Genomic DNA, 26,222 nt, shown 5'->3' with positions numbered 1-26,222 from the left:
TTCTGGACTATCTAACTCTTGAAGCATATCCATGATACTAATAATATAAACAATCAGTTTGCAACCTTTTGTGGGAGAATGCACATAAAAACATTAATGGCACTTTGCAATTCAAACGAATATTCATTCGAAAATTTGAAATTCAATTTTTTACCTACTTTTATAGTGTCTCCGTAGTGCAATTGGAAGAACGACGGTACGTTGCACCCTGCAATTGGAAAAGGCCTAAGTTCGATTCTCTAAATTCAGACTTTTCAATCGAAGGCGAGTTAGCCGATCTCATATGGAGGTAGCAGGGTTTTTTCCCCTGGAAACTCGGGTTTTTCATCCCGCATACAAACAAATTGGCCCTTCAGAACACACAATTTTTAAAGACAAAAAATACTAGCTGTGGTGGTGGGCAGTAGATGACACTGATGCTGTTGATTGGTAGTATAGGTTCGGTGTAGTGGTAGAGACAGAGATGTACAATAGGTGTCCTCCTGCGATGAGTCTTCGGACTCCTTGGAGGTGTCACGAATAATAATAATAAACTCAGAGCCTGTTGGCTATGAAGTTGGATAATTCCTTTATCAATATATTTACCTACTTTTGTACAATGTTACAGAAACCCCACACAGTTATCACCCAGTTCTTATATATAAAAATTTATTTCCATTGATACAAAAATATAAGAATTACAAATTGATCATCATTTTGTAGTTGTACAATAAAAATTTTTAAAATTGTACTATTTCTTTTCATATTTGTAAAAGCCTTCTCCTGTCTTCTTTCCAAATTTGCCCTCAGATATTAATTTTTCAAGAAGTGGACTTGGCTTGTAAAGTGGGTTATCGGGAAACTTCTTATGCCAACCTAATTAAATAATTAAAAACAAGTGAGCTTTTTATGCAAAACATTCATGCTAGACATATTATATACTTAGTATTATCTTTACCTCTGTAACATTTCTATCTTCAAAAAATGAGCATTCCAAGCATATAATAAAATTACAGTGACAAGTTGACTTCAAATAGCTGATATTATCCACAATTCATACACAGTGTAGAGTTAATTTGGCATTAATATGATCCAATTCTGGTTTCCCCTGCCTGGACCCAACAGCAACCTAATCATGCTGAGTAGACTGCTATGTCCATGTAGGAAATGAGAATTAAGTTAGTAGGCTGCGAGTATAAACCATCAGGATAAATAATATGAGCTGTGGCAGAACCAAAGCTGTAGAATGGAAGGCTAGAGGAATTACAAAAAGATAAGTGAGAGGTAGGCTGTTGTCTGGTCACGATCAAATTAGTCGGTTCCTAAATGGTGTCCTATATGGTTGATGAAATTTGAGCTTTCTGAGCCTCACCAAGATCACTAGGAAGTGACTTGTGCCCATCCATTTTCTACCACTCACATCCAGATGGCACTATTTTAACATCACCCAAATGCAAGGCTGACCCTACTGGCATTCCTCTTTTAAAACTGATGCACTCACAACAAGGGAAAGTCCCTCACTTTACCTAGAACTATTCACTCTGTGCCACCACCTGCTTTTCTGTCAGAAAGAAATCAGAAGATGGAAGTGGATGCAAACATGACAACTGGATCTGGTGGTATCCCATCTATTTAGAAACATGTGCTCCAGAATTAACACCTATCCTAAACATATTGCCTCTTTAATCTTTTCTGCTCAGCTGGCATCTACTCCTAAGCATGATACCAAGCTTACATTCATCCCTTCCAAAAAAACGTGATAATAGTCGTATATATTTGATGCTAAACATGCAAAAAAGTCTCTACAAATTCTATTTACATGGTCATGGCACACTTAGCATGCTGTTTGCTTTTCTCAGCTATTTCATTAATGTTCTGTTTGATATCCAATTTATCAAATGTGCTTATATGTGTGAAGGAATGTCTGTTACTGTATACAGGTACAGGGTGTTCGGGATAAATTTGACAGTTTCGTAAGGAAAAAGAAAATCTTCTTTGTATCTATTAAATTTAATGAATTGACAAAAAAACATTACAGGCAGAGTTAATTACAATACTATCAACAAGATTTACTCAAAATAACCACCATTAGCATCGATCACAGCTTCAATTCTGCTTCGGAACCTCGAACAAGCAGATGCTACAGTCTCCCTGGGAAGGGCCGCAAAAACTGTTTTAATTTTATCCATTAACTGGGCTTTTGTATTACTGGAAGTGCGATTGGTGTCTTTTTCAACTGCGCCCCATACAAAATAATCCATGGGGTTAAGGTCTGGGGAGTTTGGAGGCCAAACATTTGGACTGGTGAAGTCGTAGAAATTTTCAGACAACCATTTTTGACTTTTCCCAGAGGTGTGGCAAGGGGCCGAATCCTGCTGCCATACATACGGCCTACCATTGGCTACCCTTGTTATCCAGGGCTTGACTACAGTTAGCAACTCCACGAACAAAGCCCGAATTCCAATGCCAGGGTTCTTCAACACCTGTTGCTGCAGATTTGCGAGGAATTCTGCTGTACGAACGCAATCAGATCGTCTGCTAGGGATCTTTCTTCTTGCTACATCCTCGTAGTCACCATTGCAAGTCTCTAGTTCATGCCTGATTGTTTTTACTGTATTCAGGGAGCATTGGGCAGCAGTCGTAATATCCTTATTTTGATGGCGGGCACGAATCATCATGATACAAGTTATTCTCTTCCATGATTCAGGTGGGTTCCAGCTATCCATCCTTTCTGACATCTTGTATATGAATGAAGAAGGGTCCAAACTTTTAAATGAAGAGAAGTGTGTGTTAATACATGTAACTTACGGAAAAATATAATTAATTATAAATATGTCAAATTTATCCCGAACACCCTGTATATCTGCCTTGGGTTGTAGGATAGTTAGTTTGAAGTAACCAGGGCAGTATGAAAGTAATGACGACCTTTTTACCACTCAGGCAAATGTAATTCATTAAAACCATGGCTTTTACATATCATAGACATGAGCTGTAGAGTGGTGTGGAAAAGATTCATTTCCTGATGCTAATATAAGAGGGTGACTCTTAATTAAACAGCAAATAGTGAGGTGTGACCATTTAGATTTTAATAATGACAAAAGAACACTACAAATATAATAGATCAGTTGACAACAGCTGTCTGCTACACATTCAGTTAATATACTGTCTGTTTACACATACATTATGATTTTTGTTAGTATCTAACATTGAATATGCGAAGCAGAACATTCTTATGCACTCAACCAAATTTTAAGCTAGTGTATATATTAATTTCAGTAGCTTTAGTTTCACTAAATTATATGTGTAAAGTCCTACTGAACTTCCAATTCCTTCACAACACAATATGTTATGTTAGCATGTTTCTTTGAGTACAAATACTAAGAGTTCTCAATGGCTTGGGGTGGAGGTGTGTGCAGTGGCACACTCAGGATTTAATCTTGGAGGGGGCCGAGCACTCAAGATTTAATTAATTTTTTTGGGGGGTGGCAAATCTGACTGAGCAGCTGCAGTGATCGCCAAAACATGATACCCGTGATCTCCTGTGGCCTGGCTCGGGCAAACAAAGTTTGCCCGAGCCAGGCCACAGGAGATCATGGCACTACTTCGTTCACCTTGCATTCACAGCAACCAGGGTTCCAGAGCGCTATAGAGTATTCCCACCTTATGTGATCACTAATTCATAAGCAGCATAGAAATAGAAGACACAACACAACATAAATTTTAAAAAAAAATTAATTTTAATTAGGGAAATATTTTTATAAATTTTTCTGGTGTTTTCTCCTTTTTCTTTTGGAGGGGGCCAGGGACCCTTGGCCCCCTCCCTGGGTACACCAATGGGTGTGTGGGAGGAGGGCAGTTATCAGTGGGAGTGTTGCTTCAATTGCATTGTTCGAACAATTAAAATTCTTTTGCATATTTCAGTGTTATGTGACAGTTGGGATTATCCTCAAAGAGGAAGGTTAGCCTTTGGCCTTCCGAACTAAGATTTTTGCACAAGTGTATTGACTAGTTCTGATCATGAATTGTTTTTTACTCTAATATCATTAGAGACATACAGCTTCTCATCTTATAATCAGGAGATGAATCTGTTTCCACACCACTCAGCATATGCTGTATTTACAACCCATCTGAGTTGTTGTCGTCGAGTCCACTGAAGAGCTTCTAGATATGACCGTGGGCCTGCAGAACTGCTTTGGCAATCTCTTGACTTTGATGGAATAGAGCTTTTCTGTAGAGCATTGGCAATTGCTGGGCAGGTAAATATTGGCAGGTGTTAGTTCGATCCCTGGACAGTTCTTGCATGTTTCATAACTTCTGGTACCAGCCAGATGAATTTTTATGCCTTTAAAGTGTTCCGTCCTTAGCCTGGTGATGTTGTGGTTATTTCTCTATTTTCATTTATTTCACAGATTTCATTCTTTTTCTTGACAGTTTGTTTCACCAGTGTAATTTTTGCAACAGAGTTTGCATCAGTTAATGATAGTGGATGTGATTTTTGAGGTAAGTCTGCTCTCTCATTGCCTTCAATATTTACATGAGCTGATATCCATTGCAGTGTACTGTTCTTATTTTTCAAATTTAAAGTTGCTAGTTGTTCATGAATTTCCTGTGCGAGTTTTGTTTTTCCATTTTTTAATGCTTCAAGTGCAGATTTTGAGTCGCTGTAGATGGTTATTCCTTCTGTACTATTTATTACTGGATTAGAGAGATAGAACTTGAGCACTGCTTATATGGCTGTTAATTCACAAGTGAAGTTTGAAGCCATTTTTCCAGCTGTGGTTTTGATTTGCATTTCCTCACCTCCAGGTAGAGTTATAAAACCCCTGCTCCTCCTTGGTCGAGTGCTTCATCAGATGATCCATCAGTGTAGGTGATGACATGGTTTAGATTATTTAAGTAGCGTATAGTGTCAAATGCTTTTCTTTTATTTACATGCCGTGAATCCTTTTTTGAACATGGTTCTAAGATTTAAGTTAATCATTGTGTTTTTTGGTAGTTTAGTGGAAAAGAATGGCTCTTTGCTTATATCAGCAGACAGGTGCTCTAAGTCTATCTGTTTTCTAATTTCATGATCATATTGTAAAGTAGATGATCTCTTTAGTCTAGATTTACCAGTCCAGGCATTGAAAGTCCTGAGTGAGATGTGATCCTGTTGTTGGCTCCTGATTCTGTTAGTGAACTTAACTGTGCAGAGTTTTCTTCTTTCTTCTAGTATGTGAAGCCCACACTCTTGTTGAGCTTTTAAATTATTTGTAGATGGGACTGCACTTATAATTCTTGCTACTCTTGATTGTACTCTGTCAAGCTTTTCTTTTGAGGTAGTGGAAGCTGGAGCCCAGATTGTTGAGGCATATTCCATAGTGGGTCGTATGAGTGCCGTATATGTAGTTTTGAGTGTCTTCGGTTTTGCACTTCCACTTTGTTCCACAAAGCCTTTTGATGATATTAAGTTTTTTAAGAGCTTCATTAAATATATTTGTGATATGGGTTGTAAATCTTAGTTCAGTATCTAGGATTAGGCCTAAGTATTTGGGAGACTGTTTTTCCTATTTTGGTATTATATATTTTGATTTGGGGGTTGTAATTGTGTCTATTTTTCTATCAGTAGAGCAGATACAGAGGTTTGTTTTTTCTGGGTCTATCTGTAATTTGAGTTACTTTGCCCATCTTTCTAAGCCTTTTATTGATTTATTTAGGACTTTTACAGATTGTTGAGGATTACTGCTTGTGTGCCAGATTGCTATATCATCCGCATAGCATGCTATTTTTGTATCATTTATTACGTGAGGATGAACATTGTTCACATAGATGAGAAATAGGAGCGGGCTTAGAACAGAACCTTGTGGGACTCCAGCCCAAGTTCAATGTATGTTGGAAGTTCCAATAACTTTTACTTTAATTTTTCTTCCTTTCATGAAATCTGATCCAAATTAATGCATTCCCCCTTATTCCAGTATCGTATGCAATTTTTATTAACTTTTGTCTCCACACACGATCGAAGGCAGCTATGAGATCTAAGAAAATTGCTGTTGTCTTCTTTGGTGGTTTTTGTTGAAAGCCATCTATGATTGATTGGCAAAGATAAATTGATCTTCTGTACTCTGTTGGGACCTGTATGCTGTTTGGTAGAAGTTGATCTTGTTATTTTCTAAGAGCCAATTCATAAGTCTAGTATTTATTATTCTTCGTTTAGTTTGCAGAGAGTACTAGTGAAAGCTATTGGTCTGTAGCTTTTACTGTCACACTAGGGTTTTTGTTAGGTTTTAGTAAGGGTATAATGACTGGAGTTTTCCAGATTTTTGGCAGTTTGCCTGTGTTCCAGGAAGTGTTAAATATCTTCCGAAGTCGGGTTTTGGCTTTTACTCCCATGTTTTGAATTATATGTCCAAAGATAAGATCTATACCGAGTGATTTATCAGGGTCAATTTGACTAATTGCTGTTTCTAATTCTATCATTGTGAGGTCCCGAGTAAAGATGGATTCAGAAGGATAGGTTCTGGATTGTGTTAGCAGATGTTTTGCAATTTTCCTGCACCTTTTGTTTTCGTTGTTGCATTGCAGTTTGCTTACTTTTGGGTAATGTTTGGCTAGAATATTTGCCATCTGTTTGTTTGTTGCTGCTGTATTATTTCCCGATGATATTGTGTTTAAAGAGTGTTCAGTATCCGGGAGTGTTGCTTTGTTTAATAATCTGATGATATTCCAGTGCTGTGAGTCTTTTCTTGGATCTAGTTTGTTGCAGAATTCTTCCCACTTTTCTTGTTTGCAGTTTGAAATTTCATCTTCCATTTTTTGGGTTAATTTCATTAACTTCTTTCTGTTTTCTTCTGTATTATTTTATTTTAATTGTTCGTTGATAATCTCTCTTTCGGTAATCAGAGTGTTGATGTTATGATCTTTCCAAAATGGAATCCAGTTGTTTTTCCTGAGTCCTCTGGAAATTGAATTTTTTGCAGCTCTTTGTACGTTGTTGTTGGTTAATTCTGGTAACTGCTGATCAAGTTCTTGACTAGTGGATGTGCATGTGCAATATGTTTCTAATAGTTGTGTGCATTTGGGCCAATTTGCTTTTCTGAAATTCCAAGATCTCTTTTTCTGTGGTTTTTGGTCTAACTGCAATTTAATGGTTATGATGATAGGCCTATGATCACTGATGGCATTGTTTAGTATTTTCCACTGGTTAAGATTTGCAATTTCATAATCTACTGCTGTGATGTCTAATGCTGATTCTGTACCAGTTGTTTTTTTTACAGATATGTATTTTGCTTGTTTATAATTTCAAGGTTTAGATCATCAATTATGTCTTCTACTTGTGCTCCTTTCTGGTCTAGTAGTGGGGAGCCCCAAGTTGGGCTTTTGGCATTTAGATCTCCTAAAAGGATCTTTGTATCTGACATTGTTTGACTTAGTTGCTTAATTAGTTCTGTATTGATGTCTGTGTTATCTAGGTGATATGCATTGACTATTGTAATAGTGCATTTTGGTAGAAATATCTTGACTTCTTGGCCTCTGTGTTACTATTTAGATTGCTATTTGTAGTTGATATGATTTCTTTATATTTAATGTGTTTGGTCAGTAAGAGTATAGCTAGACCTCTGCCAGAACGATCTGGTCTGTCTTTCCCTAGTGTTGAATAGCCTTTGATTTGAAGTTTCAGATTTTGATTTAGTTTCATTTCTTGTAGACATACAATGTGGATGTTATGTTTGTATAAAATGTTCTTAAGCTCTTCCATCTTTTTTTGAGTGCCATTGATGTTAAGCTGAAGTATGTTGAGAGTCCTCATAGCATATTTCTCATAGAAATACTGGGCTGCAGTTCTCGAGGCATTGGCTTCCCCAGACGTGGTAGTATGATTCTGATCAAAACGGATTCTTCATGGAATTGAGTGTGCCAGAGCCCCATTATCCATTCATTTTCAGGGTTCTTTGCAGACCTTCACAGCTACCACATTGGCTCGGGGCCCTCGAAGTCCCCAATGTGCTTCACCCTACAGGGCAATCCCCTACTTCTTGCCACTTCTGCCTTGCACGTGGGGTTGGACTTCTGCAAGGCTGGGTGATCTGGGTTGTAATGCTCATGAAAGATGGATATAATAAATTACATTTACCTAAGGGTAAAACAAGTTGCCTTTACTTTCATACTGTCCCTCATGTTCAAACCACGTACTCCTACAACTTAAGGTAGATCTACCTATACAAAATAAGGCATTCCTTCATACAAATAAACATGCTTGGTATATGCCTGATAAATACTGAACAGAACATTAACCTAATTTTGCTTAGGACTTGCTTTACCTTGATTATTTCTAACTACATTGCTAAACTCTAAGTCTTAGCTTCTTACAATGATGAAGATATTCTAGCTTCTTTACAACCACTGATGTTAAGGTTGGTTAAAGGAGCTTCTAGTCCTTGAATTGAATTTTTTGGTTCAAGTGAATGCTCCCCCCCCCACTAGCTCCTTATATTGCTTACGCTATACGCATGTGACCCTGCTTTGCTTATAGCTATGATCCTTTTTTCCATGGTCAGTGTTGTAATTGACCATCATGAGGTACATGTTATTCTAATTGCTTTCAAGAGTTCAGTCACAGGAAAATTTTTCCTAGTGAAACTCTTAAAACAAGCATTTTATCATCTTTCAATAGTCTCCATCATTCTCTATATACTTTTACAAACAATGAGTGAGATGCCATACTCTGCTCCCATAAGTTTTTACTCCAACACTGGTGCTCCTCAAAAATATTTTCTTTCAGCTCCTGGTCATCTGCAAAAATGCATCTTTTTTTTCCCAGAGAAATCCATTTCTTGAATTTATTCTTGCCCGGTGAAGTGAAATAAACAGTCAATGATGCTATTTCAATGCTCTTCATTTCAGGGTTGTAATGGCGAACCTGTGTTTCAGCACCTATGAATATATATGACAGAAAAGTCTCTGCTTGATTCTTTTCATTATCGTCATGCTTGTTAAGGATTTAGACCTAGAGTGACCTGTTCCAGCCTTAGAAGTCATCATTGAATCTCTTAAGAGGACGTCCTGGTTTGCTTTTTCCTAATGGTTTGTAATTCAAGGCTTGTTTTGGTAATCTTTCTGTTTTCATTCTTTCAATGTGTTCCATCCAATTATGTTTATATTTTTTAATTTTTTCTATTACTGATTCTTGGTTTAATTCTTTCACAATTTCTTAATTTCTTTTGTGATCGAATAGAGTATACATCTAAATCTCTTTTTATGCGAATTTTTTTAACGTGAATTTGGAGTTACGCGAATTGGGATATCAAAAAAAAAATTTTTTTTTACTTTTACGTGACCAACCTAAAGTCTAAGTTAGGAAAAAATCCGTAATTCAAGAATATTCTGAGAATTTTGTAGAATTGCATTCTCTTTTCAATTAGGAAAATTCTAAATTCTTATACATTTCATTTATTGGGAATTACCCGAATTACATAACTGACTGCACATAAAAAAGCAGTTCTTAGCAGTTTGAATTTGGTGCTTGAGTAGACAACACAGTTACCGCATTTTTTACATTTGCATTTTTTAAGTGAAATCAAAATAAAAATTGCGTTATAAAATTAATAATTTTTCCAAGAAATAATAAATGGTAAGCTATGTGTAATTTTCAACCTTTCATTTCATTAACTGAAGATTTAATCTAGAGCCATCACATGATGTTGCCGATAACCAAAAAAAAAAAAAAAAAGAAAGCCATTTCCTTGGATACAAAAATTCAAATTTTAGATAGTCTTCAAACTGGAGAAGGTGCAACAGCTGTGGGTAAGCATTTTGGAGTCCATGAATCAACTGTCAGATCTATAAAGAAAAATGAAGAGACTATTAGAAAAGTGGTATGTTCTCATACAAAATCGAGTGCGAAATTATCGTCATACACAAGAGATGTTGTTCTAGAAAAGGCCGAAAAAGCTTTAGTGATATGGATAGAAGATAACGTACAAAAAAGAATGCCAGTTGATGGAAATTCCATCAAGCAATCGGCATTGAGATTTTATGAACAGATTAAAAAACTGCAGCCAGATACTTCATCTCAAATGAGGAAAAATATGAATTTCATGCAAGCAATGGTTGGCTGGCTAAGTTTTTTAAAAGACATGCTCTTTATAATATAAAAATTAAAGGTGAAACGGCTTCTGCTGATGAAACAGCTACTAAAGCATCTCCACAAAAACTTGCTAAAATAATTGAAGATGGAGGTTACACTTGTGAACAAGTTTGGAATATGGATGAAACCGGCTTTTTCTGGAAAAAAATGCCAAACAGAACTTATGTATCAAAAATGCAAAAAAGTGTTGGTGGATTCAAAGCAGCAAAGGATCGCATAACACTCCTATTTTGTTCGAACACTTTAAGAGATCGGATGTTAAAACCACTGCTCATAAATCGATCATTAAGACCACAGCCAATGAAAGGCATAGATTTTCAAAAATTGTCAGTTCATTGGATGGCCAACAAAAAAGTTTGGATAATAACCATTGATATTTTCACTGAGTGGTTCCACCACAAACATTTTGTGCCAGAAGTTAGACGCTATTTGAATGACAAGGGTCTCGAATTTAAAGTGCTTTTGATTCTTGATAATGCACTCGGTCATCCTGCCATAGAACACCCAAATGTGCAATTTTTTTTTTCTGCCGCTCAATACCACATCATTGCTACAACCTCTAGATCATGGTATAATTGCGACTTTTAAAACATATTATGTCAAACGAACATTTCAGTACGTTTTGAACAAGCTAAATGATGATGATGAAACACTGTCAGTTATGGATGTGTGGAAAAAATTCTCAATTATGGATTGTATTGATCAGGTTCGATTATCGTTATCTGAATTGAGACCAGAAACTATGAATGCATGCTGGAAAGCTATTTGGCTCACATGTGTTAAAGAGAATGCTCTTGTTCCCTTCAATCATACTGCAGAAATCCCCAATATAATAAGTTCGGCATGTGAAATTGGCGGAGAAGGATTCAATGATCTTACGTCGGCAGATATCGAAGAATTGTTAATTGATAAACCTTTTAGCGAAGACTGTTGAAGAGACTCCTGAAAGCGAAGAAGTTAATGATAATGATCAAGATAATCCTACTTTTACTGCTGATATCATTAAAGAAGGTCTTAAACTGGCCAGTAATTTAGGCAATTATTTTGCCCGACATGATCCAAATAAAGAACGTGCTGGGAAGTTTTCATGTGAGCTTAAGTTGTTAATGTCTTCATACAGAGAATTATATTGTGACTTATCTAAAGCATCAACACAGTGATTAATAACTGAGTTCATGCCTAAAACTACCGAAACAACCAGTGGTACTTTTGTTCAAGACACAACAAGAAGAATTCCACAAGTTGAGGCGATAATACCATTATTACAGTCTCACAAAAATGAAAGGATACATTTTGCATGAAGAATTTCAAATGAAAAAGATTTGCACAAGACAGGTGACACGCAGATCAAAAACACACTCGCATGAAAATCTCTGAACAGTGCTTGGGGCATTTTAACAAGAATAAAACTGATTTTGTGCGTCGATTTATTACTGGATGAGACTTTGATTCACCACTACACACCAGAATCCAAACAGCAGTCAAAAACAGTGGACAGAAGCCAGTTTTTAGTGCCAAAGAAGACGAGGTCATGGCATCAGTGTTTTGGAATGCTAAAGACATTTTGTTTATTAATTATCTTGAAAAGGGTAAAACAATAACCAAGGAATATTATTCTGATCTTTTAACCAGACTAGAAGAAAAAATTCGTGAGAAAAGACCTGGTTTGCAGAAGAAAAAAATCATCTTTCATCAGGACAATGCACCTGCCCACAAAGGTGTTTTGGCAATGCCAAAACACCTTGAACCTATCTTGTACAAAGCTTTTTTATTTGCAATTCTTCATGTAAAATATAATCACATGGATGCTTATGACAGATGTACCAACTTAGAAAAAAAAAAATTTTGCTGATAGCGTTGCCACCTATTGTCAAGGCCGAGAACTTTTCAGACAAGACCAGTGGTCTCCAAAGTACCACAGTCGATACGTGGGGGGTACGTCAAAAAAGTTTTATATTGATAGGAAAAAAATTAAGTAATTAATTAAAGATAAAGAATATTACTTTCTTTCATCAATTAAACATATATCTAATATAGACAACAACGTTATAAAGATCCTGTAAACTTAAATTTGCGAGTAGCGCACATTGGGCGACTTTGCACACATAATCATCAGTGGCACGATTTGACTTGGAACCAGAATTAAACTTGGAACCAGACCTTTGTATCGCAATATCAGAAGCCATCAAACCAGAATTTCAAGAAATTATGAAAGAAATGCAAGGCCATTGTTCACATTAAATATTGTAATAAATATGTTTGTAAGCTGTTAATAATAAAAATAATGTGTAAATATATCTGGCTTTTTTAATTATTATATGATGATACAAGGCATATTTCCTCTTTATAATACTTATTACATTAGATTTTTGCTCAATCAATTGGGGGTACGTGCTATTTATTTTTTCTGTCTTGGGGGAACGCGATCAAAAAAGTTTGGAGACCACTGCTCTAGACGTCTGAAAGTCTTATTTTATTTATTTTTAAATAATTCAAAACTCTGCTCTACGGACCAATTATGGAACTGTTTCAAGGTCTCCAATGGGGTGGAAGGAAAGCAGTGGTCTCATACCAGGCAATGAAATTTATCTACCTCTCGACTCCCATTGCAGGATTCAAAAACTGCATGTTGGTTGGAGAGCAGTTAGGCTCACTACTTGGACAATCAGGCTAACAAATGAGACTGGAGTGAAGAAACAAAGGCCTAAAGTCCTAAACTATGTTATGTAGTGGGCATGAGCTGGTAAGCTGGGTGAGTGTTTCCCAGATGTGAGGCAGTCGTAAACAGTGGTGAGCTATTAAGGGAAGGGCCACTACTCAGACTAGTTTCGACCTTTATTGAGGTCTCTTCAGTGGGAGCCAGGCCCAGACGTGGAGATACCAGGCAGAAGCAATAGCAAGGTCATCTTTACCTATAGGAGTTGCCATATTGCCTTAATGCATAATATTATACATATCCGCAAGGAGATGTGTTTTGCATTATGGGAGATACTGAGATAGGAGTGATGTTAGCTTGGTCCACCTTTGCTACGAGTTGCCCGGTGTTGTACTAACTGACCCCAGTCCTGAAGATACTTTCAGGCACAAACTTTGTTTGCTAACACTTGGATAAAGGATTAAACTAAATTTATTATAGTCTAACCAAATGAAAAATAAACTTTCAACATCTTTCTCTAAATCCAGAATAATTTAATAAAAAGGTGGCACACTTTTTGGCAATGCCTATAGGTAAAAATGACCTCGCTATTGCTTCTGCCTGGTATCTCCACGTCTGGACCTGGCTCCCACTGAAGAGACCTCAATAAAGGTCAAAACTAGTCTGGGTAGTGGCCCTTCCCTTAATGCATAACATTATACATATCCGCAAGGAGATGTGCTTTGCATAATGGGAGATACTGAGATAGGAGTGATGTTAGCTTGGTCCACCTTAGCTATGAGTTGCCCAGTGTTGTACTACCTGACCCTAGTTCTGAAGATACTTTCAGGTGCAAACTTTGTTTGCTCACACTTGGATAAAGGATTAAATTAAATTTATGATATATATATAAGGGCTTTTTAAACTGACTTCTCAATTTGGAATTTTTAAGAGATCTAGCATTAATGATTGATATCCTACAGGAATTATCATAGCTGTTAGAAGCTCTACAAAGTCGCAATATAAGTATTATAAGGGCTAAGTTAATCTTTTTTTTTTTTTTTTTTTTTTTTTTTGCTCAATGATGTGAGCCCTTTGTTAAAATTTTCATAGCTCACCACTGGTTGTAAGCATCCAAATTTATTGAGATTAGGATAGTTTCACAAGGAAAAAGATATTTTTATTTACTTATGTGAAGCAAAATGGCCTCTTTTCTAGTAGATTCTGTTGCAAGTATCCAAGGCATGATCTGCAAGCCTCAGTAGCTGCAATGATACTAAATATAGTCTATATTCAGATATTTTGATGTTGGCTATCTTGACTGTTAAACCATAGTGAAACAAATTACAGATGCAAGGCACTTGGCAAAGCCCTGGCAAATCTAGGGATTGCAATTGCAGCTGATCTTTAGATTAGGATAAAGTTTGCCAATTTTTTTGTGTGGTCAGAAAGTGGTCACCAGATTACTTCTTTTAAAAGGATTTTTGCCATATTTGAGAAGTACTACTGATATACAGGATGGTGATGGATTAATTTTTTTTTTTTTATCTTGGTGGTGGAGGAGTTGCAACCACTGGCTAAGAAGATATTGTATATGTGGCTAAGTTCACATCAATTTCACCCTGTTAACCCAAAGTTTTTATGTCATATTGTTTTTAAGGGCACTGGTGGCATGAGACTTGTGAATGCATTTGTGTGTGTACTGAAGGGAGCGGGGGGGGAGTCTGTAGGCAGTGAATGCCAAGGATCCACTGAAGTGACATGAAATCAACGTATTGCAGGAAGGATTTTCTGCCGTGATCTAGATCCCAGGATGTTGGCTGTCTGGATGTGTTAGAAAGGTGTTCAAGTGTTAAAGGCCATGTCAAATGGAGAACATACTACCTACGTATCATAACCAAACAGCAAGTGTGAGGGGTAGAGTTCAAAGCTTTCTCTTCAAACATCTCTGAAGTATGAGCCGTCAAGAAATTCCCAAAATTAGTCGACACATCCCAAAATTTGCCAAACTCCAGTAACTACCCAAAAATGTTGTAGTGAACCTTTCCTCTATTACACTGAAAGCAGAAGCTACTGGCATCTTGAGTTACCTTCACAACTTCAAACTCGCTTAGAATATATACATACAGATGAATTTATGATATCACCTGACTCCTACCAGTCCCTTGGGTGGCGGATGAGGGAAACCCCAACGGGTTGCTCCGAATAAAGAATAAGGAGTCATGGACCAAAGGATGCAGCAGAGGAGTGGTAAGCCGGTTGCATTATTCTGCCATTCAACCCTATGAATCAGGAGTCTCCACTGTGTTAAGAGAATGTTACTACATCCGAGGAAACCAACGTGACTGATCCTAGATCACAGGAAGCAGTCGAGAAGTTTAGTATGTGATCAGCCAATAGAGTTTCGCATCTCTTAACCTTAAATATAAGGACACTGTTAAAACCTGGGAAAATAAATTTGATGGAAAAAGAACTTGCTAGGATTAAATGGGACATTGTAGGTTTGGCTGAAACCCATTGGACAGGAGAAGGAGTTATAAATCTAAATTCAGGAAAACTATTCTACTTGGGAAGAAAGGACAATATACATAAAGAAGGAGTCGTCATTTTAGTGAATAATAGTCTACAAAATGCAGTCATGGCCATAGAACCACAGCCCAAGAATGATCACTATCAGATTAAAAGGTAAAGAAAAAAATGTTCACTTTACAATAATTCAAATCTATGCCCCAGACCAGTCACATGAAGATGAAGAAATCGATACCTTTTATGATAAGTTGCAAGATCTAATAGGCAAGACCAATAAGAAAGATATATTAATAGTGATGGGAGATTTTAATGCCAAAATTGGGAAGTTCACCCCAGGCATGGAAGATGTGATGGGCAGGTTCGGAGTTGATAATAGAAATGAAGGAGGAGAAAGAAAATTAGAATTTTGTAAAGCAAATAATCTATTTATCTGTAATACCCTTTTTTTCCATAGACCTTCCCACAAATACACATGGACCTCACCAGATGGTACAATAAAGAATTATATTGATTACATTCTAATCAAATGCAATTAGAAATCATCAGTGCAAAATGTTAGAACTTTAAAAACTCCAGACTTCAACACTGACCATGAGCTGCTTGCAGCAAAAATTAAACTAAAATTCAAGTATTGTAAATCATGAGCTCCTATCAACAAAATGAACCTGTCAAAACTGAAAGAGAAATCTATGCAAGATAACTATCAGGCACTAATAGGAAATGTGTTTAGAAGATTATCCTATGACAATATAGAAAATACATGGAATCAAGGAATAAAAAAATGAATAAAAAAAATTGTTACAAGTACTGCAAGAAACATACTTGGTATAACATGAAGACCAAATCATGAATGGATAACCCCTGAAATTCTAAATACTTTAGAAGAAAAAAGAGCAGCAAAGCATATATTAAATATAAAAAATACAGAAGAAAATAAACAACATTATAAGAATCTTAAAAACAAAATTGATAAAATGTACATGTCTGCCAAAAATAACTGGTTGGAGGAAAATGCAAAACTGTGCGAAGAAGCTAATAAAAGAAATGATAATAAAATGGTATACAAAATTATCAAAGAATTAACTAAGATCTATAAATATAAATCATTAACAATAAAAGATAAAAACAATCTAGAAACTGGGTCAATACAAAATATTAAAATAATTTGGAAGGAGTACTATCAAACATTATTTCAAAAAGAACAGGAGGAGGAAAGCATAACAAAAAAGATGATATATGAAAAGGAACCACCCATAACTCCAGCAGAAATTATAAATGCAATAAACCAAATGAAACTTTCAAAAGCTACGGGTAAAGATGAAATATCTATAGAACTATGGAAATATGGTGGCAAGGAAGATATTAATTTCTTAATGAATTTATTTAATCACATTCCTTATACTGGAGTAATTCCAACTGACTGGAAAACAGGAATTATTATACTAATTCACAAAAAAGGAGACAAAAGAATATTTGAAAATTATAGATCCATAACACTCTTAAGTCATAGTTATAAACTATTCATTTCAATTATAGAAAAGAGAACACAGGTGCTTACAGAAAAAATCATAGAGGAAAACCAAGCAGGATTCAGGTTATATAGTTCCACTATAGACCATATCTTCACCATTAATAATATAGCAGAAAAATATTGGGAATACAACCTGCCCATATACAGTTGTCTTATAGATTTTAAGCAAGCCTTTGATTCAGTTAATAGAAACAAATTGATCACTATCGTAAAAATGGATTCTGATATTTTAACATTTATTACAAATTATTATGGAGACACCAAAGCTTTTGTTAAAACAAACAACATTAAAACCGAGGATTTCAGAGTCGAGAAAGGTGTAATGCAGGGATGCCCTCTCTCACCTCAACCTAGAAGAAGTCTGTAAAACCATAGCTGATGAACCAGCTGTAAAAATCAATAGTACCAACATTAATCACATAAAATACATGGGTGATATTATTTTAGCAGATTCTAAACCACAGCTAGAAAAACCTATTAATATTTTAAATGACTCTTTTAAAACTTATGGTATGAAAATAAATCATCATAAAACAAAAATAATGAAGATAGGTAGAGAAGAATAAAATATTTCTACCATTATCATCATCAAATTCCTGCCAAGTACCCACAAGGGGTGTACAGGATATGATAGTACTACATGAAAAAATTATATCATTACTAACCTCCTATCTACAATTTTCCTCCAAATCAGTCTGTTACTTGTCAAGACTCCAACATTATCAGATCTTATATTTCTATCGTCTAAGGCGCTTTGTACCGTATCAATCCACCTATATCTTAGACTTCCTCTGGGTCGTTTTCCTGCCAACCTGGCAGAGAACACTTGTTTTGCTAATCTTTCCTCTCCCATTCTATTTAAGTGACCATACTATCTGAGATTAGCTCTGCTAACGCATTCCTGGATGCTGACAATGTCAAGTTCTTTCCTAATATCCTCGTTTTTAATATGATATTGCCATTGATGCCATCTGTTCACACCTATAATCTTTCTCAGGACTCTCATATCGGCTGTCTCTAGTCTTTGGTCAAGTGTTTTACTTCTGACCCAGCTCTCAGATTCATAAGTTAAAACTGGTTTGAGCACTGTCTTGTATACAGCTAATTTAGTGTTCTGACTAATTTCTCTCTTATTCCATATGAATTTATTCAATTGACTTCCCACCATACCAGCTTTGCTGATTCTGTTGTTTATTTCTATATTTAATTTACCATCTTCACTAAAAATCATGCCTAAGTAGCTGAAATGTTTTACTTGTTCCACAGGTTCTCCATTCACAACACAGTTGACATTATCAATGATTCTGCGTATTTTCATTGTCTTTGTCTTTTTATTGCTGACCTTCATACCATATCTATTACAACAGCTATTCAATTTAGTCAGAGAATCTTGCAGACTTGTAGCGGATTTATTTAGAAGTATAACATCATCCGCATAAAGCAAAGAGCTGACATTAACATCTCCAATTTTGATATCATGTTTAATACCACTTTCCTTCATAATGTGATCCATATAGATAATGAATAACAGAGGGGATAATGTACATCCTTGTCTCACACCAGATTTAACATTAAACCATCTTTCTGTACTTCCTTCAATTCTAACTGCTGACTTACAACTCAAATAAAGACTAAGTATTGCTCGATATAATGCCCATTGACACCATATAACTGCAGCGTATTGAATAGCTTCTCTCTTGGCACCTTATCATATGCCTTTTCCAAATCGACAAAACTTAAATACAGATCTTTGTTATATTCCCATGCTTTCTCGACTATTTGTCGTAAAGCGAAGATCTGATCCTGACAGCCTCTGTTTGGCCTGAATCCAGCTTGTTCTTCACCAAGCTTTTCTTCCACAATTCCTCTCAACCGTTTCTCAAGTATACTTGCATAGATTTTGACAGGAACACTCAGTAGGGAAATACCTCTTTAATTCTCACATTCAGCTTTATTTCCCTTTTTATATATGGGTACTATGAGAGCTCTACTCCAATCATCGGGAATTCGTCCCTCTGTCCAGGCTTTCTGAACTATGCAGTGCAGCCACTGTAAGACTCTTATACCACCATACTTCAGCATTTCTGGTCGAATATCATCTACTCCTGCTGCCTTTCCACATTTCAAGCCTTTGATGGCTTTTTCTACTTCAAGTATGGATATGTATTCCTGCCTCCATGCCTGGTCAGTGTTTTTTACCACTGTGCTGTCATCACTGCTTTTTTCATTTAGCAGTTTTTCAAAGTATTTACTCCATACTTCAAGGATATCTTTTATTCCAGTTTTCATGTCAGCTTTATCATCTGTAACTCCTTTTACAGCACTCTTTCCTCCATTCCTAAGCTTCTTCAACAACCTCCAGAATATTTTGCCGCCTTCTTGATATTTATTTTCTATATTCTTGCTAAAGTCTTCCCATGACTTTTGTTTAGCTAGTTTTACACAGTGTTTAGCATTCTTGCATTTGTCTCTATATTCTCTAAGAGCACAAGCTGACTTATTTGACAGGAACTTTTGATATGCTTTCTTCTTTTCCTTCACTGCCTCTAACTTCCTGTGTCCACCAGGGAGTTCTGATTTTTCTATCCTTGCAGACAACCTCACCACATGCCTCTCTGGCTGAATCAATCAGTGTTTTCTTCAAGGCTTGCCACTGAATTTCCAAGGTTTGGTTCCTGTTCTCAAACTCTTTCATTTTTTCTTCAATAATCTTTGTGTATTTTAGTCTACAGTTCACATCTGAGAGCTGCTCAACTTTTATTCGCTTTAAAACTTTCTTACATGTTATTCTTTTCAATATGAAATTCAATTTTATCCTGCTCAAGACTAAATAGTGATCACTTCCAATTTCAAATCCTCTGTACACTCTGGTGTCCTGCAGCAGGGAGAAAACGTCACTATCAACAATAACATAGTCAATGAGACTTTTCTTATTCCTAGCATCTTCTCTCCATGTGAATTTGTGCACATTTTTATGTTGGAACATGGTGTTAGTAATAACCAGTCCATGTCCTGAGCAGAAATCCAACAGATATTTGCTATTATTATTAGCTTTGCTCTTTTCTCCAAATTTTCCCAAAATATTTTTGTATGTCTCACAATCATTTCCTACTCTGCTATTTAGATCCCCAACAAGGACCAACTTTTCATTTTTCATTGTGTCAGTTGCTTTTTCTAAAGCATCAAAAAATTCCTCCACTTCTACCTTAGTAGAACCTTCTGTGGGACCATAGGCACAAATAAGTCTCATTGTCCAGTTCCCCATTCTCATATTTGCCCACATTACTCTACTGGAGACTGACTGCCATTCAAGAAGATTAGCCTCGTATTTTGTGTTGAATACTATGGCTACTCCTTCTTTTCCTTGATTGTCATTGCCTGAATATAACATTTTGTATTTATTGCTCAGAAAGATCTCACCAGTTTTGGTCTTTTTTGTTTCAGTCACCCCTATTATGTCGATCTGGTACTTATCTAATTCCTCAGCTAGCTCCATTTCTTTGCTATTCAGGCTTCTTACGTTGATAGTACCGATCTTTAACTCTGGTGATGTTGAGTTGGGGTTTGTTTTCAGATTTGTATAAATATTTCTATAAATCTCGAAAATCACCTGCTGGAACAAGTTAATAAATATGTTTATCTTGGCAGTCTTATATCTAGTAACCTCAACAATATCGAACAGTAAAACACAGGCTAAACCTAGGTTGGACCAACATGAATAAACTAAACAAAAGATGGAAATATAAAAAAAATCCCAATGAGTCTAAAATTATAGCAAACAATTATTATCCAAATGGCTACTTATGCTCCAGAAGCCTGGAGATTAACTCAACAACCAATCAAGAAACTTCAAGCATTTGAAATGAAATGCCTCAGAAAACTTAATAACACCCACTGGATGCAACACAAGACTAATGATCAAGTCAGAATAGATTTAAACTTCCCAGATAATATAATAGACACAATCATTAAGCATCAACTGAGATAGTTTGGTCATATTCAGAGAATGGCTCTCATAGACTCCCATATTTAGCTCTGAATGGATATATAGCAAGAAAAAGACCTAGAGGCAGACCAAGAAGTACTTGGATAAAGTTACTGAAAGAACATTCCCATCTACCCAGCTATAGAGTCATGATTGAGATGGCTAAAGATCGCGATAAGTGGAGAACCTTTCTTCTTAGTGGACTCAACCCATTATCAAGCGGATGAGATGAGATGATGAATTTATGATAAAGTTTATGTTTCCCTGGGTTCGAATGGATGTTTGCGAATGTCTTTCATCACCATGAGTGATATCAGTGCTCCATTTATAACAGGCTGGAAGGAGCTTGAAAGTTCCTGTTTGGTCTCTGGAGTTGTTTCTAGATTAGATAAAAAATACAAAAGAAATGATAAAATTAATAAAATCCTTATCCCACCCATGGTACTAATGTGCCATAGGAATAACATAAATAATATTATAGTAAACATGCTACTCTGATTACAGATGTATGCTAACCAAACTGCTAAAGGATAAGTCCACCTACCATATACTGAACTATGATTCTAATAATGCTGAGACTATTCATAGGCTTCTTAAAAATGTCACTTCCTGACCTGTAGAAGTTGCAAATAAATTAAAACCATTGCAGATCCATTCCCCAAGATTTATGGATTTCCTGAAAGCCATAACCAAAATGTGTTACCACTGCATCCATTTGTAGATAGCAATGATTCATACACCAAATCAGCCAAGCACTTAGCCAGAGTGCTATCTCAGAATACTGATGATGCCTTTTCATATATAAATAACCACTGGATGTCCACTTTACATCCAGTAGCACAGAAAACCTCATCCTCCATAGCCATGAATGATCAGCTTTGATGTCTTCTTTTTACTCATCATTGTTCCATTTAAGGCATCTCTGACCTAATTAATGCAAGATGAAATCAGTAAATCATAATGAACTGAAACAAACCTAGGCTTGGTTCAGTTCACTATGAACTTGAGCTATTTTTATTTGGCAAGGAAAATTCTACAAAAAAATTATTCATGGGTTCCCCTCCCTGCATTACTCTTTATGGAGAAAACCAGAGAGATAGCTTTAAACTCCACCCCACACACAGACTAGCCTGTTTCATATAGAGGTGACAGATTTTTTCTTCCTAAAAACCTCAGATTTTTTTATCCTGCAAGACAGACAAACAGCCTGAGAATAGCAGGCTGTGTACTGAACTAATCAAATGTCCTGGAAATATTGAGAGAGACAGACTGCAAGTTTCCCCCAAGATTCTTCTAGAAGATCTGTCATAAAATTATCTAGTGAAGATGTTAGCTGCTGATGGCATTCATTATTTTTGAGAGGATTCAGATAGTTGTTGACTTCCTTTTTAGAAATGGTCTTGAGCATCAAGAAGCAAGCCAAATTCATTTAACAAAAATAATAAAATAAATGACATAACCAATACAATTTACAATTGTGTTGTGGTAGTTGCGAGAAGGTAACACTGATATACATGTCAGTGTAACAAACTGACACTTTCTTTACAGGTGGCTTCTCGGCATAAGAGAATTAAGCAGATGTTGTTGCTTCAATTGCGTGATACATTGCTCTCTTTTTATTTTTTGAATCTTCTTTTTATCCTTCTGCCTTTGGCATGGCAAAAGTATGCTGGGGTGGTCTCCTTCACAGAGCATTTCTGTGTTTTGTTCACAGTCTTTATTCTCATAATCTTTACTGCCACATGGGGCACAGATGGCAAAGCCACAATAGGCAGTTTGAGAATGACCATGTTTCTGACATTTAAAGCAATGCAAAAGGTTTGTGCTGCTTTAAATATAGATATATATAGCATTAAATGACTGCTGATCTAACCTGCATTAATAGATGTTGGAGGTAATGATGATATGGTGAGAACCAGGTATCCATCTGTATGTATGAGTAATCTTCGTATGGCTGTCACCCCTTGCATTCAGTGCAGATCTCACTGGGCACATCAAGGAGGTCGCTTTCTGATATTATGCCTCTAGAAAAGTTTAAGGTTTTGTATGGGTTACTGTAACCTGTTGCACCTGGCCAGTTTCTTTACAGATGTTGGAGACTTGCCATCCCATCCAAACCTGCTTAGATGAAGAAGGGTGACATTTTTCCAGGTGAAAGTTTGCCTGTTGAATGCAGGATTAATAAAAAAACTTTTTTTTTTTTTTTTTTTTGGATTAATGCTTGTATGGTTTCTACACATGAGGACTACACATGAGGACTCCCTGATAAATAAGAGTATGAAATTATTCATCCTCAGGAAAAGTTTGATTCAGCATTAGTGATCCTCACCCACTGTGGAGCCTCACATGGATGCCCACTTTCCGGCAACCAATGATTGTGCTTGGGAGTGGAAAGGGCTATCCTGTATGCCATACTGGCACCACAACAGGCCTTGTTCCAAGACTGTGGGAAAAAAAAAACTTTCTGCAACACAGATGTCCTGTGCAGCCAAGCCACCTAGATGACTGATTCCGGTTAGGCCATTCAGGACCACCCATCTTGCCAAAGCAGAAGCAAAAGTAGTGCACCAGGATGTCTTTTCAGATGCCCACATTGCACTGCACAGCAATGGTGGTCTTGAAAGACAGGATAGTAAAACAAACTCAGGAGAAGTAGGGAGAGGAATACAGGAAGAAAAGAGCAAAGAAAAAACAGTAAGAATGTAAAGGGTCAGCACCATCACTGGAAGGTTTCTACCACCACAAACAGGAATCTCGCATGGAGTTGGGCCTGGAGGGTGTAAATATCTTACTTACTCCAGATTTACAAAAATCATACCAATCAATGAATGGAACATACCTGATTAAATGAGGCAGTTCAGTTTTCTTGAAAATTAAAGTGATTTTACTTTGATGTCCAAATGGAGATATCAATCATCTCTACCAAATACAAGATTCCAAAAATAACTAACTTATAACTGCTCATTTACAATTCCTTTCATTTTTAATTTTGGGGGAAAAAAAAAAAAAAAAAAAAAAAAAAAACCTGCCCATTTGTGCAAATTTAATCAGCTTGCAATGTTGGTCATAACCTGTATATACACATGACAAACTTCTTAATAAGTATGTGTTGTTTCTCTTTCTTTTCATGAAATATGCTATTCCGTTGCAATGATTTGTCTTACAGAAGTAAAAACCAGTTTCTAGGAAAAGATTGTTATTGGCTAAGGTTAGTTGATTTAGCCCTCCTTCAAAACAGTTTTGAAAGTTTCTCATTTTACATACTGAAATCAGTTCTCTTTCCCAACTAATTAATGTGCAACACAACCTTGTTTTGTGATTTGCTGGTAGCAATTACCTTATAGATTTTTCCACTTAATTTTTTTTATGCAAGTAAATAAACATATAACATTGTAATTTCAAATACTTACCATCAAGTATAAACTTCTGTAAATCTAGCCCGACATAATCACAAAGTTCAAAGGGTCCCATGGGATAGCCAGCACCAAGTTTCATTGCGATGTCAATATCTTTAGCAGTAGCATCACCTAAATATATATATATATATATAATGTCTAACTAATACATTTCGCATATTTAATACTTATAACAAAATGCATTTTTGAGAGAGCGGTATGAGACTGAGAAGAAGTAAGACAGAGTATATGTGTTGAAAATTGGATGGCGGCCAGGAGATTATATATTTCTCCAGTACCTTCTTCTCCCTCAAACACTTCCAGACTTCTTGCCTTGGCACTCTATCGTATGCTTTTTCCAGATCAATAAACACCAGATGTAGCTCTCATTGTTTCTCTTGAAACTTTTGAATCATCTGCCATAACCCAAAGATAGCATCTGTCGTTGATCTACCAGGCATGAAGCCAAATTGTTCCTTTGCAATCTCCACCTCCTTCTCAGGGGATGCACAAGACTGTAATTCTTACAGTCTTGTTCATCGCCTTTACCCTTGTAGATGGGGACAAGAGCACTTTCCCTTATCCCCATCTACAAGGGTAAAGGGGATGCACAAGACTGTAAGAATTTTTTTTTACAGAGGAATAAAGTTGATGTCCCACACAATGAAAATCCTAGAAAGGGTTCTTGATGGAAGATTGAGGAAGGCGGTGGAGATTGCAAAGGAACAATTTGGCATCATGCCTGGTCAATCAACGACAGATGCTATCTTTGGGTTACGGCAGATGATTCAAAAGTTTCAAGAGAAACAACGAGAGCTACATGTGGTGTTTATTGATCTGGAGAAAGCATATGATAGAGTGCCAAGGCAAGAAGTCTGGAGGTGTCTGAGGGAGAAGAAAGTACCGGAGAAATATGTCAGGTTGGTGCAGGAGATGTACAGAAATGTGAAGACGAGAGTTCAGACCTGTCTGGGACAGATAGAAAGTTTTCAAATAATAGTTGGCTTGCATCAAGGGTCAGCATTAAGTCCGTTTCTGTTTATTATTGTGATGGAGGTGGTGACGGAGGAGGTGAGAGAAGACATGCCTTGGACAATGTTGTATGCAGATGACATCTTGCTGTGTGCAGATTCAAGAGAAGAAGTGGCAGCTACACTGGAAAGATGAAGGAAAATACTGGAAGAGAGAGGTATGAGACTGAGCAGAAGGGCAGAGTATATGTGTTGCAAAGTGGATGGTAGCCAGGAGACAGATCTGGAGCTGGAAGGAAATGTCATCAGGAAGGTGAGGGACTTTAGATATTTCGGTTCAACAGTGAAAGAAGATGAAGGGGCTGAGAAGGAAGTGGGATGCAGGATACAAGCGGGTTGGAGGAACTGGAGAGAGAGAGATGGCTGGAGTACTATGCAATAAGAGGGTGCTGATCAATCTGAAAGGCAAAATCTATAGGACAGCAATGAGGCCAGCTATGACATATGCTATGGAAACTGTGGCACTGAGGAAAAATAACATCAGCAGGATGGAGGTAGCAGAGATGAGAATGCTTAGGTGGATGTGCGGTGTGACCAGAAAGGATCATCTGAGAAATGACTATGCGAGGGGAACAGTGAAAGTTACGAACTTAGGCGCAAAGATACAGGAAGCAAGGTTGAGATGGTTTGGTCATGTGATGAGGAAGGAGGACGAATATGTGGGAAGAAAGGTCATGCAGATGGATGTGCAAGGAAGGAGGAAGCATGGGCGGCTGAAGAAGGGATGGAGGGAGATGGTAGAAGAGGACTTGAGGATGAAGAACTTGGATGTGGTGACAGCCCAAGACAGGAGGATATGGAGGAGACTCATCATTAACAGCAATCCCACTTAAGTGGGACAAACTGCAGAAGAAGAAGAACAAAATGCATTTTTCACGTGCAAGGTAAAAATTCAAAATGCTTTAATCTTCAGGTACCTTTAGTAGTCATGCTCTGCTCTGCTCTGCCCGTACTGTCTTTAAGATCTTTGTTGCACTTGTGATAACTGTGAAAATCATGGTAATCAAATCTCTT

The 26,222-nt window shown here is 36.7% G+C and overlaps 1 protein-coding gene across 5 annotated transcripts in view; it reads right to left on the bottom strand.

The window, feature by feature from the left end:
* Positions 1-631: 631 nt before the first annotated feature.
* LOC150104412 (hydroxyacyl-coenzyme A dehydrogenase, mitochondrial-like) overlaps positions 632-26,222 on the bottom strand; it is a 227,690-nt gene continuing 202,099 nt past the window's right edge. For all 5 annotated transcript variants that reach the window (XM_090396993.1, XM_090396992.1, XM_090396995.1 and 2 more), the window contains exons 8-9: positions 24,193-24,309; positions 632-855 (exon numbers count right to left, since the gene is read on the bottom strand). In XM_090396993.1, the coding sequence (XP_090253119.1) occupies positions 731-855; positions 24,193-24,309 (242 nt within the window). In that variant the 3' untranslated portion in view covers positions 632-730. The remainder of the gene's footprint in view (positions 856-24,192; positions 24,310-26,222) is intronic.

This window comes from Typopeltis vanoorti, chromosome 8, assembly GCF_054136105.1.
Source record: "Typopeltis vanoorti isolate ZY-2024b chromosome 8, IOZ_Tvanoo_1.0, whole genome shotgun sequence".
Lineage (NCBI taxonomy): Eukaryota > Metazoa > Arthropoda > Arachnida > Uropygi > Thelyphonidae > Typopeltis > Typopeltis vanoorti.
Note: the sequence above shows the minus strand (reverse complement) of the source record. Positions and strands in the feature narration are given on the sequence as shown.